The sequence below is a fragment of the Larus michahellis genome, chromosome Z (assembly GCF_964199755.1).
Source record: "Larus michahellis chromosome Z, bLarMic1.1, whole genome shotgun sequence".
Taxonomy (NCBI): domain Eukaryota; kingdom Metazoa; phylum Chordata; class Aves; order Charadriiformes; family Laridae; genus Larus; species Larus michahellis.
The window spans coordinates 45,595,223-45,610,984 of NC_133930.1; the positions used below are offsets into that span (position 1 = coordinate 45,595,223).

At 41.2% G+C, this 15,762-nt stretch overlaps 1 protein-coding gene across 1 annotated transcript; it reads right to left on the reverse strand.

Annotated features, from left to right (window-relative positions):
• Nucleotides 1-12,976: 12,976 nt before the first annotated feature.
• LOC141735968 (protein FAM240B-like) lies at nucleotides 12,977-14,511 on the reverse strand. Its single transcript, XM_074569518.1, has 2 exons — nucleotides 14,372-14,511; nucleotides 12,977-13,055 (listed from the first exon to the last, which is right to left on the reverse strand). Exons 1-2 carry the CDS (start codon nucleotides 14,509-14,511, stop codon nucleotides 12,977-12,979), a joined length of 219 nt encoding a protein of 72 aa, XP_074425619.1.
• Between the last annotated feature and the right edge of the window lie 1,251 nt (nucleotides 14,512-15,762).

The following is a 15,762-nucleotide window of genomic DNA, read 5'->3' on the forward strand; positions in this document are numbered from 1 at the left end:
ACTAATCAGGATCACATTCAGTTTAGCCTAGCGGGTTCCTCTTCAACATACATCAGAAAGTGGATGGAGATGTAGCAGGTCCTCTCTCAGACACTGACAGCTGGGGGTGATGTAATTTGTGTTTTAATACTAGGAAGCGTCTAGTTGTTCATTTGTGGTGTGCTTTACTAATTGACTCCTAAAGTGAGTTCTGAGTCATGTTTAAGATGGCAACTAATAGGGATTAGTGTCTTCTAAGGAGATAGATTATGTCAGAACATTATATCTGTGTCACCATCCTTATTACTAAACTATCATGGGGAGTAGTACATTCATTATTTGATTAAAAGTTGCTGTTTACCCATTAATGAAAATCAGCTGTTATAGGTGAGCTGACAGCTTTTATGAAGAGAGAACAGAATGAAAGTGAGGAAAATGGCCTCTGAAAACTGAAACACTACAGACGTAAATTGTTAATACTAGTACTTTGGGATCTCAGACTGGACCCCTTAAACAGCTTGAGCCTCTGGGCTTGTGTCGTATCACCGTCATCAGGATTGTGCTTGGAAGAGAAGATGGGTAGGTTGGCTTTTTGCCTCAAGGGGATGTAAGGCTGCCATGCCCCATTTCAAAATGAAGCTGTGAGACCCGTGGGAGATCCGGAGGCCCTCTTCCATCAGCTTCCTAGGATAGGTATTATACTGATGTGAAGATTTTGTGTATGATTTATAGGTTCAGGAAAACTGTTTTCCTTTCACATATTGCTTATGTGTACACATGATCAGCTTCACACCAGTGAATTTGTTTTTTTCACAACCAAGTTCAAATACCATAGAATAGTTGAGTTTTTACTAACAGAGATGCAGTCAGGATCTGTAGGGAGATCTGGGGCTGAGGAGAATCTGTATCTCCTCCTTGCTGAGAATGTGCTCTAACTGCTGGGCAGAGTACCTCAACTAATAAAATGGAAAGGTTTTTCTTTATCCGTTTGTTCCATATACCTTCTGTACAAGCTGGCATTCTGGCTCTGCTATGTTCAGTAGGAGAGATGCTCTTCTTGGCACTTGTGAGAAATATGCTAACCACACTGGCCCTGTCAGAGGCCTTGTTTGCTGCCTTGCCTACTTTCGTGCCTAAGCGAGGCATGAGTGAAGTGCCTAATGGCTTGGGCTGGGGCAGCTCTGGGAGGTCCAGTAACAGAGCTGTGGGTATGTAGGGCAACACTTAGGCTAAAATGACAAAGGTTTTGGAAACAGCTCCTTTAGGGCTATGCAGCTGGTGTGTTTTGATCTCATATGTCTTAACTTTGGTGGTTTTGGTGCAGCATGCTGGGTCTCCTGAGTCTTTAGAAGAGAAAGATCAAATTAAATAAGAAGCTGGTCTGAGATGAGTTTTAACATTTATGTTCTGAAAGAAAAACTGGTGGTACTGTAGATAAATCACTCTTACAGCTCAGCTATGTGTTGTCTCATTCTTTGAGAGGTATGAAAGTAAAGAAACATTACATCAGATTTTCACTAGGAGCAATCTTTAGCTCCTGAAAGCCACTCTGTTCAGATAAAGCAAAGTCTTTCTCCGGTCATTTGTACTGTGAATTTGAGGAGCTTTATTTCCATTTTCTTGAAAAAATATTGCTCTTGAGCTGAAAGAAATTACAAAAGAACATATGAAGGTCATAATAATCACAAAAGTAATTCTTGGTGTTCATAATATATGTGTAGAGAAGGGTTATTTTGTTGAATATAATAGTCTCTGACCTGAGATGGCCACTTCCTTGAATAACCCATTTTAATGTGAATATATGTTGGATGAATAAATGCCTTGTGTACAGAAGATGCCCAAAATGAAGAGCTTCTGTGCAAGCAGTTACATATACAGTTCTTCCAAAAATTCAGCCTGGATCAATTTTCATGAAGGATTGTTAAACATCATGTTGTGTACATGCTGGATTTTTCTTTTTTGTTGCTTTGCCCAAAATTTCTGGAGGGGTAAGATTGCAAAACAATGATGGAAAAAGGGTGTTTCTCCCCCATCTAAGCATGGGAATGAAACATGGCTTTAAAGAGAACAGAAGAAGCTGTCCAGAACAGGTTTGCTATTTGAGTGGTCATGATAGAGACTACTGTTTTCTAGAAAATGATGAATGGAGTAAATCATAGTACTGGGACATGTAATTTATGAATGAGCCAAAGCCATACACACTAACAGTTTGCAATTTTTTCGCTGCTTTGGGTGTATTTTGATTGTGTTTAGCAAACAGGTAGTGTTTCCTGCTAGATGGGGAGCTAGACTAGTGCAGAACTGGGATTATGACCAAGCTCCAGCACTGTCAAGTTATGTGCCCTAAACCACAATGGTTCCCTGCCTTATTTTCCCTATTGGTAAAAGAATGAGGTAATAATTCTCATCTTCGAGTGCTCTGTGACTTATTAATAAAAATAACTGTCTAAATTTTGGGTATATGTTATTGTTTGGTCACTTGGATTATTTTTTTTTTACCTGTTTAGAGCAGTTATTAATGAAATACTTTTGCATTAAAACAGACTGGGGAGATAACATGTTAAATAGCTCAGATATGGGCAGAATGGAGTCTGTCTTAAAAAGCCAGGATGAATGCTGTGCTGCATAGCCGTATTGGGTTTGCGTGGCAATGTTTTGGTAGCAGGGTGGCTACAGGGGTGGTTTCTGTGAGAAGCTGTGAGAAGCTTCCCCTTTGTCCGATAGACCCAGTGCCAGCCAGCTCCAAGATGGACCTGCCGCTGGCCAAGGCCGAGCCCATCAGCGACTGTGGTAGCACCTCTGCAATAACATACTTAAGAAGGGGAAAAAGTTGCTGCATGACTGCCACTGCAACCAAAGAGAGGAGTGAGAATATGTGAGAGAAACAACTCTGTGGACACCAAGGTCAGTGAATAAGGAGGGGGAGGAAGTGCTCCAGGTGCTGGAGCAGAGATTCACCTGCAGCCTGTGGTAAAGACCATGGTAAGGCAGGCTGTCCTGGAGCCCATGGAAGTCCACAGCAGAGCAGATATCCACCTACAACCTGTGAAGGAACCCACACCAGTGCAGGTAGATGCCCAAAGGAGGCTGTGAGCCTGTGGGAAGCCTGTGCTGGAGCAGGCTCCTGGCAGGAGTTATGGACCTGTGGAGAGAGGAGCCCATGCTGGAGCAGGTTTGCTGGCAGAACTTGTGACCCCATGGGGCATCCACACTGGAGCAGTCTGTTCCTGAAAAACTGTACCCCATGTAAGGGGCTCAGACTGGAGCAGTTCATGAACTGCAGCCCATAGGAAGGATGCATGTTGGAGAAGTTCATGGAGGACTGTCTCCTGTGGGAGGGACCCCAGTCTGGAGCAGGTGAAGAGAGTGAGGAGGAAGATGCGTCAGACAACCTTTGATGAACTGACTGCAACTCCCATTCCCTGTCCCCCTGTGCTGCTCATGGGGAGGAGGCAGAGAAAACTAGGAGTGAAGTTGAGCCCGGGAAGAAGGGAGGGGTGGGGGAATGGTGTTTTAAGATTTAGTTTTTATTTCTCATTATTCTACTTCGATTTGATTGGTAATAAATTAAATTATTTTTCCCCAAGTCAAGTCTGTTTTGCCCGTGATGGTAATTGCTGAGCGATCTCTCCCTGTCATTATCTCGACCCATGAGCCTTTCTTTATATTTCTTCTCCCCTGTCCAGCTGAAGAGGGGAGTGATAGAGCAGCTTTGGTGGGCACCTGGTGTCCAGACAGGGTCAGCCCACCACAGCAGCTCTGCTCTCCATCAGCCGTGCTGCTGGCAGCCCTCTTCTTTTGGGGTAGCAGCTGATACCGTTCATGGGACCATTCAGCAACACACAGAGTCCCACTGCTTTTGCTTTTGGTACAGCCGATCCTCAGCTTTGAAGCTGTTTCTGTGGGTAAAAATGCTATCCTAGTATTTGGCCTTCAGTGTAACATTGCCTATTAATAACCTGCAAACAACACAAGGATTATATGAGCTGATTTCTATTTACTTTTGTTTTTCAACCGACTACCCAATAATTTCCCATATTTTCCCTTTAAAACATGACCTAAATCATGAAACACTGTTTAGATATTCTGACAGCAATATTTAATATAGGTAAATGAAGTTAAACAGAGAACAATTTTTTTTCCCCTAGTCATTTTCTGCTCTAACCTTTCTAATTACAATAATCTTAAATGCCACATGAAGTTTCATTCACATTGCTTGGACATTAAATGAGCTATTAGGTAGTGTAGGATTAGAGCAACATCAAAGCCCTCATAGACTTTCAGCATTATGCAAAGCCTCTCATTTTCCTTTTGACTTAGAGCACCATGAAGATTATAGGCTGTATTCAATAATTATACCAGCACTGTTCTTTCCTGTCCATGGGTAAGGCTGTGTCAGCATTTCTGTCATAATCCCCTAGTTTCAAAGGACTTTCTTACTTATCCGTAAAAATTTGTCCTAGGATAGAATTTGGTATTAAACTCTCATCCTGGGATAAGGAAAAGGAAAACTATTTATACACTTGGTGGCTGCTCCCTGGTTTTAGAGATAGTGTGTGCATTTTAAAGCAGTTGGAGTCAGTGCCTGAAAATTCTCTACCAGTTTTACAATTCAAAACCAGCTTTATTTTCTACAGTGAATGCTGACAGCTTACTATTAGACTCCTTGGCGGATTTGTTCTTCCTCCTTCCCGAAGCACAGAAAGAGCGAAGGGTCACAAATACAAAGCACTCAAATCTCAGAGTAAAATTCACCAGTGACTTCTGACACCAGGGCTACTGCACTGAATCCTCTGGGACAGAAGAGTGGTGAGATTATAAAAAGGAATACGTGCAAGGAGTGAGGTGGGAATAAAATCAAGCCTCTGGGAAAGGTTCAGTGCTTTTAAAGCAGCTGCAACCAAGATCTTGAACACTGTGCTCACTAATAAGAAAATGGTTGCAGAGGAGGATGAAGAGCTGAGGGAGTTTTTTCTCTGTGAGGAATGCTCTGGGGGCGCTCGCGTTAGTAATATGTATCCTAAAAGTAGTATGAATTGTAGAAGTGTAGGATAGGTTGAGGGTATCATATTTACTCATGAGCAAAAATATTGTGTTGGTAAAAGAGTAAGTATAAGAGACAAAATTAGGGTATCCTGTGACAGCACTTTGTCTAACTCTCCAAATGGCTACCAGCAGCTACAGACAGCAGGTTGCCAGCAGAGAAGTGCCCTGCAAATGTAAGGATTCAACCTAAAGAGCTGTGAGCTAGGTACATCACAGCTTTCTTCTCTGGAGGCTCTCAGACAGAAAACATCTTTGGGTACTCTGGTTTGATTTTCCCTTCTTACTCCAGGCACTGTGCTGCCCTTGCTCTAGTTATAGAACCAGAAAATTACAGAATCAGAGAATTACAGAATGGTTTGGGTTGGATGGGACCTTCAAAGGTCATCTAGTCCAGCCCCCTTGCCATGGGCAGCGACATCTCTCACTAGAGCAGGCTGCTCAAAGCCCCATCCAACCTGACCTTGAACAAATCCAATGATGGGACATCCACAACTTCTCTGGGCAACCTGTGCCACTGTCTCATCACCCTTGTAAAAAATTTCCTTCTCATCTCCAATCTAAATCTACCCTATTTCAGTTTAAAACTGTTACGCCTTGTCCTGTCACGACAGACCCTGGTAGACAGTCTCCCTCCATCTTTCTCATAAGTCCCCTTTATATATTGAAAAGCTGCAATAAGGTCTCTCTGGAGCCTTCTCTTCTCCATGCTGAACAACCCCAACTCTCTGCCTCTTTCCATAGTAGAGGTGTTTCAGCTCTCTGACCATGTCTTTCTTGTACTGGGGACCCCAGATCTGGGTGCAGGACTCCAGGTAGGGTCTCACGAGAGTGGAGTATAAAGGGAGAATCACCTCCCCCAGACTTCTGGCCACACTCCTTTTTATGGAACCCAGGATATGATTGGCTTTCTGGGCTGCAAGCACACATTGCCAGCTCATGTCCGATTTTCCATCACCCAGCACCCCCAAGTCCTTCTCTGCAGGGCTGCTCTCAATCCATTCATCCCCCAGTACATCTTGATACTAGGAATTGCCCTGACCCACAGGGCCACTCTCAGAATGGGATTCTCATCCCGAGGGGGATAAATTCAGACTTGAAAATTCAGAGGCCATTACAAAAGCCATCTATATTTTGATATACTTTATAATGGTGTTGCGTGAAAAGGGGCAAAGCGGTTTTGGCAGAATATAAACCCCCTTGCGTTCTAACACTCCTCACCGAAGTGGGAGGCCAGGTGCGGCTAGGTTTAAATTCTGAGTGATGCCCAATTCAGCACTATCAGTCCAATCGCGTTTAATATGTATTAAACTATTATGATTTGGATACACTAATAGTGGACTGCACCTTCAGTCTAGTCGTGCTCATGAACTAGCACGGCCACTCTCGAGTCTCTGGTCGCATTCAGTGAGAAACCAAAACGACTAGCTACTTAAAAAAGTGCAGTTTATTTAAACAACAGATATATAGGTTCTTAGGATTGCCGGTGATAAATACACTGTCTGCAAAGCACGTGCAAATGAAAGTATTGTTACATATACAAAACACGCAACAAAGTTATAAACGATACAGCCTGGCTCTAAATGTAGAAAAGAGAGTCTCTAGAGAAATCTCTAAGTTTCCCGAGGAAGCACTCGGTATAATCTAAGTCTTACCCAAAGGCGTCCCTATGGGGGGGAAGAGAGGCTCAGCCCGTCGACTGATCCCAGAAGTCAGTGATGTAATTCTTTATGATGGTGTCTTCCCTGGGTATCCCCCCTCTCTTGGGCTATTTTTATACTATTTGTTATCTTCAAGGTGGAGTTTGAGTGACTTTAGTCATACATACTTTTATCATGATTGGTGTAAATTTCTCTCGCTTCACAATTAAAGGTATAGTTTACGAGAAATTCAGGGCGCAGACTCAAGAAGGAGTGGTCGCACCTTGGAGGCGGGTAGCCTTCGGGATGGAGGTGTGTTTTGGTATTATAATGACATTATAATGAGCAAAGTTCGCACAAAGGACAGCATTTCATCAAAATTTGACAAAATGTCGGCTCTGAGCATCTAGCGGGCAGCTAATTGGCAGCTTATCTGTTTCATGGTATCATCCCATTCCCGTATCCACTATACATCATAAGGTAAAGCCACGGAATAATTGCATCCCGTCCCGTACCTCATGTAGCTTATCAGGGAGCCACAGATGTTGTGTCCTTCATGCCAGCTGCGGCTATTTTCTACCTCAGAAGCCTCTTGATTTTATACTTTTCCTTAATGTGTGAACAATGCTGTACTTTTGTATTTTTTAGCCAATTTAGTATTTATTCCACAAATGGACATGAGAATTCCTCATCAACCTTGAAATTACCAGTCTTGCTTGTAGGGTGTAAGTCAGTTTGACCCAAACTGAATCCTCTTTATGCAAGAAGAGGGTGGCTGCAGCTTTTAGCAAGGGGAAACTTCTTACCTGAGTGTAGAAAGGCTCACACAACACCATGACTTATGGTCCAGATCTATCTCTAATGTAACTTCCACTGAGCAGTTGTTGCAGATCATATACGGTTAATGTGCATGTGGCTGAGCTAACACCAGCAGTGATTTCTTGGAGAGGGTCCATGTGTAACATGGAAAGGTGAGAGGATAAGTTCACAACAGTAAAACCTGTAAACAACTTTAGGCCTTCAGCTGAATCTCTCCAAAACTCCTTCAGTTTAAGACATTACTACTTCTTCATCTTCTTTAACTTTCCTCCCCAAAGATATCTATCCTGCTTCTCCAGACTCAATGATCTCCCAATTCTGTTAATGAATCTGTCATCCCAGTGGCATCTGACTCTTCATTTTCCTCAAACTTTTACAGCAAGAAGGCAGTTACGTGAGTAGTGATTCCCTTGACATATAGTGTATTTTGCCACAGCTATGGCATTTTTCGTGGATTGGATTAGGATGTTTTCATTTTTCAGACCTGTTCATTAGAAGAAACTATGGATTTCAGTTCCAGCTGGACCACTAGCTACTGTGTACATGAATCACATTATCCCTGTGGAGCAATTGGACCTTGACTTTGTACCTGACCCAGGTACCATAGCTCTTCCCTGACCTCTGGCTTTGGTCCATCTTTCCACTCCACCTCCACTCTTTCCGTCCTGTTTACACAGTGAGCTCTGTGTGGCTGGGATTATCTCTTATGTTGCTTGTGTATCATGCTATGATAATCTTGGAGGTAGCCTGTAGGCTTTTCTAAAATGCAAAATAACTCATCTATACTTAATGCTACACTAAACACAGGATATGGTAGGTGAACTTGGTATTGTGTGGTGGGTTTATTTCAGTGCTGACAATTTGAAGCACCTCAGAATTGGCCAGTAGATCAGTCTCCAGTGAATGTGGTCAGAAGCCCAAAGAGGTGCATTTGCACAGACATGAAGTGGTTGAGCACTAGGAAACATGACCTTTGGATGTAATGTTGAAGGCAGTCTGCTGGGCGATTCCACACTGGGCTGCAGGACAGGTTTCACTGCAGAAACTGCTGTGGCAAGGCTGGGGATATTCAGCCAGGCATAGCTGAACCATCTCCCTGATTTGTCTCTAGCATCCTACTAGGAAGACATCTTGCCTTTTGCCTGACTCGCATTAGTTGTTCAAATTCAAAACCTGGCTGCAGAAGCTGAGTTATGCTTGTTTGCTGCTTAGAGTGCTCCATAAGGAAGCTCCCTCTTTAGGGAAGGATATTGGTCAGGAAGGACTACTGGGCAAAGAACTGTACTTAGAGCTGCCTCAGTTTAGGCTAAACTGCTAAAAAGTCTGTTAAGTTACTGACAGAATCATTTTCACAGCTATCGGCCATTATCCATACGCTAGAAGGATCATTAAGATCAAGAAGATCATAAGATAAAACGGACTATCTGTCACTCTCATGCTAACATACAGCATACTTCCCATAAGTGGTACTTAAAAGGGCTTGGGTCCAAATTGTTTAATGTTGGCTTCAGAGGATGGTAAATCCTTGCTACATTTTATTTTTGTCACTGTCACAAGCTTTTTTGAAAAGTTCTGTTTCTCATTCATAATGAGAAAGCTACATGTGTTTTCTTGCTACTCAGTGTCAGGTTGAAGGAAAGGAATGGTAAAATAATGAAAGCTAGGAAGATGAGCAAGTGTCTACCACTTTTTAATTACAAACCTAATAAAATTAGATTGGCATAACTCAAAGCCTCTTACTGTTACACACAAAAGCAATGTGAAAATATGGATAGGAAAAAATGAAGAGAAATCATAGAATCATAATAATTTGTGTTGGAAGGAACCTGTAAAGGTCTTCTAGTCCAACCCCCCTGCAATGGGCAGGGACATCTTCAACTAGACCAGGCTGCTCAGAGCCCTGTCCAAACTGACCTTGAATGTCTCCTGGGACGGGGGATCTACCACTCTCTGGGCAACCTGTGCCAGTGTTTCACCAACCTCATTGTAAAAAATTTCTTCTTATATGTAGTCTAAATCTATGCTCTTTTAGTTTAAAACCATTACCCCTTGTTCTATTGCAACAGGCCCTACTGAAAAGTGTGTCCCCATCTTTCTTATAAGCTCCATTTAAGTATTGAAAGGCTGCGATAAGGTGTCCCCAGAGCCTTCCTTTCTCCAGGCAGAACAACCCCAACTCTCTCAGCCTGCCTTCCTTAGGAGAGGTGCTCCAGCTCTCTGATAATTTTTGTGGCCCTCCTTTGAACCCACTCAAACAGGTCCATGTCCTTCTTATGTTGGGAGCCCTAGAGCCGGACGCAGTACTCCAGGTGGGGTCTCACGAGAGCAGAGTAGAGGGATGGATCACCTCTCTGGATCTGCTGACCACGCTGCTTTTTATGTAGCCCAGGATACGGTTGGCTTTCTGGGCTGCAAGTGCACATTGTCTGCTCATGTCCAGCTTTTCATCTGCCAGTACTCCCAAATGCTTCTCTGCAGGGCTGCTCTCAATCCCTTCATACCCCAGCCTGAAATGATACTGAGGGTTGCCCTGACTCAGATGCAGGACCCTGCACTTGGCCTTGTTGAACCTCGTGAGGTTCTCACGGGACCACTTCTTGAGCTGTGTTTCTTCAAGGAGCTATTTTATTAACATAGGAGTTATTAAGTTTAACTTGTTTAACTGAACACTGCACTCCTCTGAAACACCATATTGGTGAAAAATTGTCTGAAGACAATTTAAGCATCCTCTGTAACCATAATGATTTTATAAAACCCAGCTGATTTTATCGGTTTTTAGCTGATGACTTTTCCAGTCCTGCAGTCATGTTTCTCTACTCCTTTTTATAACATTATGGCTCATTTCCGAGTCTCACAGAAATTGTAGTTTTCCTTTTTTTTTGCCTCCTTTTAATTTCTCTTATGACCTTCAAGGTAAATTAAAGATTTATATTTTGGTGTTTTCAAATTGCTAGAACCATTTTCATCTTGGAGTCTGCTCCAGCTTCTGATTAAGATTGTTGCTTGACATTTAGATTTGAATTTTAATGTTATCATACTTCTTTATTTTTGCTGATTGACTCTAGATTATATTTATATGTATTCTTTTTAGGTGGTAATTTACAAAACCCCTAGGTAGATTACCCCTGCAAAAATAGTGTGTTTGTATCAAAACATATTGCTAGCACTTAGATAAATAAAGATTACATGGCCCGAAGTCCTGAATCTAATGCTGTGGAACCTGAGCCTGAAATAATTCATCTAGACACTAAAGGTGAAATTGCAAAACTCAGAAGAAAAGTGGCTTAATTCTGGAAATATGTTTTCAGAACTCTTTTGGCCTTGGGCTGGAATAGATGCAGTCTGTAAAAAATAAGTTCATTTTTATCATTTTAGAGAGATGATTTTGGAGTGTCCTAGCTTGATAGGGACATATTCCAAAGCATTCTTAAGTGACACAACCATATGAGATGTGCAATGAGGTACGCAGCTGGGAGGCACTTCCTGGCATGTCTTTTCCTGGGTCTCCATGGATTTTCCTCTTTCTGACTTACTTTATGAGAAGAGGAGAAGGTGGTTTTCAACTGAGATGCAAAGAAAAGCTTATTCCAGGAATACTTCTTTCATTTTTAAAATATGCCAACTCTGATTCCCTCTGCTTTGCACATTGTGCAGTAACACAAAGAATAAGGGCATGCAAAATATTTTCTTGTTTCCTTTAGCTCAGTTCAAGCTCTAATTTAAGCCAAAATGGTATAAAATAAATGCTGTTTCATGATGGAGTTCAGCTGAAGCTTCAGTAAGCAAAAGGCACAGACAGATGTTGAGAGAATTGAAGTGTGTGAACTGGCATTTTCAAAGAAATCTTATTTTTCCTAAACCCCAATATTAAGTTGTGTGTCTACCAGGTACTTGTTTATTAAACCATAGCTATATTGTAATTATGCTGTTATCCTGCATATTCCCAGTTGAGGTCACTTTAAAAATTGCTTAAGAAAAAGACTCAACATGAGTTTAGCACCTTTTTTTTCAGCTAGCAGGCAGACTCTGGTCTCAAGTTTGGTGACATACCTGCTGATGTTGTGATTTCTGAGTACGTGTTCCAAGGTCATCTTTTTTCCATGTTTTCATAGATTTCTCAGGCTTCCCAAACATTATTTAAATGTTTATATTCCCATAATAGATTTGTCTTGACCTTATGACACCCAAAAGTGAATTTAAAAGGTGGTGGATAAAGAGAGAAAAAATAGCATTTCAAATTTTTGCTTTGCTTTAAAAAGAACAGATGTTCTAAATATTTTAAAACCCCAGCCCTTTCCACTGTTCTCTTCTCACCCCACTGGCAATTAATTCTTCTTTACTCTGAAACAACATGGATCAGCAGAGAAACGGTGAAACTATCTTATAGAAAGGGACTAAAAGATTAAGCAATTGAGGGAAGAAATTTTTAGCATGCTCAAGAGAACCCATTCTGCAGTACAAGCATTTTGGTGGCAATAAAGCAGTGACCCTGAAAAGGAAACATTTTTATTACACCAGCCTATTGAAATGCTTTGATAGTATTGGAGGAAGTGCCACATTTCCTCATGAAGCATTAGGAAGGGAAGTAGAAACATTTTTGACTAATGGTGAATGTGGGAGAGGAAACTTGCCATGTTTCTGAAGGTAATGGTTTTTAAGGGATACATACTGGGTCTTAGAGGAACAAAGTGTTAGAGGAAAAACTGTGCTCCTCACTCATAATGACAGACAGCTGTGAAAATGCGTCAAGATGGTCTGTGAAACAGAGATATCAGACAAGCTCTAGATAAGCCAGCTTGGGTACCAGAAGCAGACGCAAAACTCCAAGTTGTTTTTGTCTTTGCTGACATAGTGTCTCGAGTTAGCTAATGTGGGTTTACTAATTAAGCAGCTCTTGGTGTACCACAGAGTCTATTTCTCAGGATACATATTAACAGATTCACAGACTTTTAATATGGCAGCCAGAATTTGTAATTCCCACCAAGTTTGGCTCCGTTAGTGGTCTGTGATGTGGTGGCATTGTCTGTGCATGTCCCCACTTCCTTAGTCTAAGTTGGGCTCTGCTGTGTTAAAAAAAAACCACAAAAAACCCCACAAAACCCCCTCAACTATTCATTAAGCAATTTTGAAAGAAAATAGCTTAATTAGATTGCAATCAGCCTATATAGAAACCTAAAATGTTGAGGAAATAATTTTGATGAGCACAAGCTGTGTAACTAAACTCTTTTTCCAGGCGTCTACAGCTGAGTGAACCATGATTTATTAGTCTTGAAGACTTCAGAGTACTTCAGTTTCCATTTATCAAATGAAGGGATGGATGCACAATCTTAAAAGCAGCAAGAGACATTTCACATATGAAACTTCTAACAATGACAGCTAATTAATGATACCTCATTTAAGCCAAAAAGTAAAAGTTAATCTTTTGCATCACACCATCATGCTTCCCTACAAAACAAATTTCTTTTTCCCCCAAACATGTAATAAGTGTGGGATCTTCAGCTAGATGGATCTTCAGGTTGGGTCCTCAACATCTTTATCCGTTTTTCCAGCCTCTCCATCCATTCATTTCTGAGCCTAAGGACAGAAACATGGATCAGCTTGTCCCCATATTTTTACAGGGAACAGGTTTATACTCCTCATGTTTCCCACTGGTGCTTTTTCCCAGTTGGCGTGTAAACTCTCCAGCCCCTTTAGTGTGCTTTGCTGGATGGCACTTCAGGACTTGCTCTTAAATCCCGACGAGGGCTCACTTGAGCTTTGTGGTTCATCTTTATCCCCATTGTGCCCTCTCTCAAGTGTCTCTGTGTGCCGAAGTGACTTGCCATCTCCACGGAAGATTGCCTGCTGCCACCTGCTGGGTAGCATCACCCAACATTTCTCCAGCCCCCCTTCTCCTCAGAAACGCGTTTAAAAATGTAGTGCATAGAGGCTTCTCAGCGCTATTTGGCTTGGAAACACTGTGTATGTTGAAACTTTTGCTAGACCCATAGCAGACAGCTTTAGGTGATAGGCATCACGTTGTTTTCTTTTTGGTAGTATCTAGGTACCACAGAAAGACTGGCTCAAATAGGAACGACAGGAATTTCACAGCTGAGGAGTTGAAATGTGGAAATTAGACTAGCTACAAATATATAAAACATGCTAGACATTAACTCCAGTGTTCCTTCATCCAGGGTTATTAATGCAAGGCCATCCTTGCTCTTATTTTTTTCAAGCATCATTCCAAAGAGAGGTATGAAGGAGATTTTAAAAAAATGCTTTCTCATTGAATGATCTCAAGCCAAAATAGCCATCTTGTGCCTTCAAGCACAGCATGTCCCTTCAAGTTATGGAGACTTAATGTGAAGTAAAACTGTACTGCTGCAGACTAATCTTTCTCATTGTGGCTGATTAGGGTAGGTATGACTGAATGAGGTAAATATGGCTATGGATGACGGTTGTCTTGGTCAGTTAGTACACTTGGTCCTTCTGCTTTATTACAGATTTACCTTATGAAAATTAAGCCATCTCAATTAATTCAGGCTATATTCTTGTGAAAACAAGGCCACAGAGAAAGAAGGTGGGCCAGGTACACATCTGTGCTGGCTCTGCTGTGAGCATAAGCCTTGATGTTCAAGACCAGCCTGCACTGCTAGATGTTGTCCTGATAACTTCAAAAAGTTCCACACTTTGGAGCCATTTACTGAACAAGAGTGAATTATTGTCTTATCCTGTGAAGCCATAGGTCAGACATGTTAGCATTAGCATCCCAATTTGGGAAGCTTTATTATTTTCTAACAATCTAAGAAAAATACAGCTTTCATTGCATGACTTAAACACATGTATCACTTTTCTTTAAAAAAGAATTACAATGCAAACTCAAATAACCTCTCTGGATGCAAACTACCCACTTTGTCAGAGCACTTCTTTGCTGGCGTTCTTTTTCAATTTGCAGATACCGAGTTTGTTGTTCAATAGTCTTTTCCCAGAAGTTCCTCAGGTCACTAGTTTCACATCCCCGCACTTCATGACGTACATATTGGCTATTCATTTTCTCTAAAGGAGAAATTTGACACAACAATATGACAAGTTATTAGTTCCTCGTCTGTTTCCATGACTAAAACACACTCTTGCTTTTTTGGATTTTCTCAGTGTTATGGTCACACAGTCTTTTTTCTGTAGGATCAGGATAACGGTGGGCATGACCCAATATTTAAGCTTTACATTCCCACCTCTGACACTTGAGGATATGCTGCCTGCAGTGATTTGAATTCTTACTTGTTGACCTCAAATATCTCTCACCTCCATCTGCCTCTGACCTTTAAGCTCACAATGCAGGACAGTTCTGTTGTATTATCTATCTTAGTGATTAAGATACCTTTTACTGTAGTCATAAATGGAAAGGAATTACAAAAATTGCCAAATCTAGCGGGATTTTTCCTCACTTTTTCCATGTCTAAAAAATGATAAAGTGACCATTGTAGATTAAGATTGAAACGATGACGTAAGAGAGCTCTGGTGATTTGCTGTTAATCATTATAACAATTACCTTAGTTTTATTTGGGAATGGAGAAAATTTATATGTAAAAAATATGTACATAGTTTTACAAGATGTTGCTTGGAAAAGCCGCCTTGCTTACTAAGTATTCCTCATTCTTCCACAATTTTCAAAACAAAGCAAAGTAATTGAATATATTTATATATCTCTGCCCATTCTATACTTCTCCCTTCATTTAATGTCATCTTAAAAATAAATTTTGGAGTGAATCTTACACTAGGAAAATAATATCTGTCTCTGGATGACTCTTCATGGGCTAACAGTCAAGCCCCTGTATCCCTTATTACAGCCAGAAAATCATACCATTACTTTTCAAAACGTCATTAAATATGGAAGAAGTATATCCATGCTGCCTTTCAAATTGCTGTGTGGTTTTGCATGAACATGCCATTATAATGTTTTCCAGAACATTTAATTTTTTTAACAAATACTTAGGGCTCTCTTCTGTGTTGTTTGAATTCATGTCAATTATTTGTAATTTATTTTAATCAGAGCCATAGAGAGCTAGTAAACAAGCCCCTCAAGGCTAGCTTGGACAAGCCCGAAGAAACTGCTGCCATTCCCCTGTCAGGCATCATAAGAAAAGCAAAATTTGGAACTGATAATCTTTACATAATTTCATTTGGAGATTTGGCTGTTTTGTGAAAAAACATGAGGCATATTATAAAGACTCTATGAGCAGATAACGAAAGCAGCCCTTTTGAAGAGGTCCCTTTCTTGCTGTGATTTCCCTGTGACTCCCAT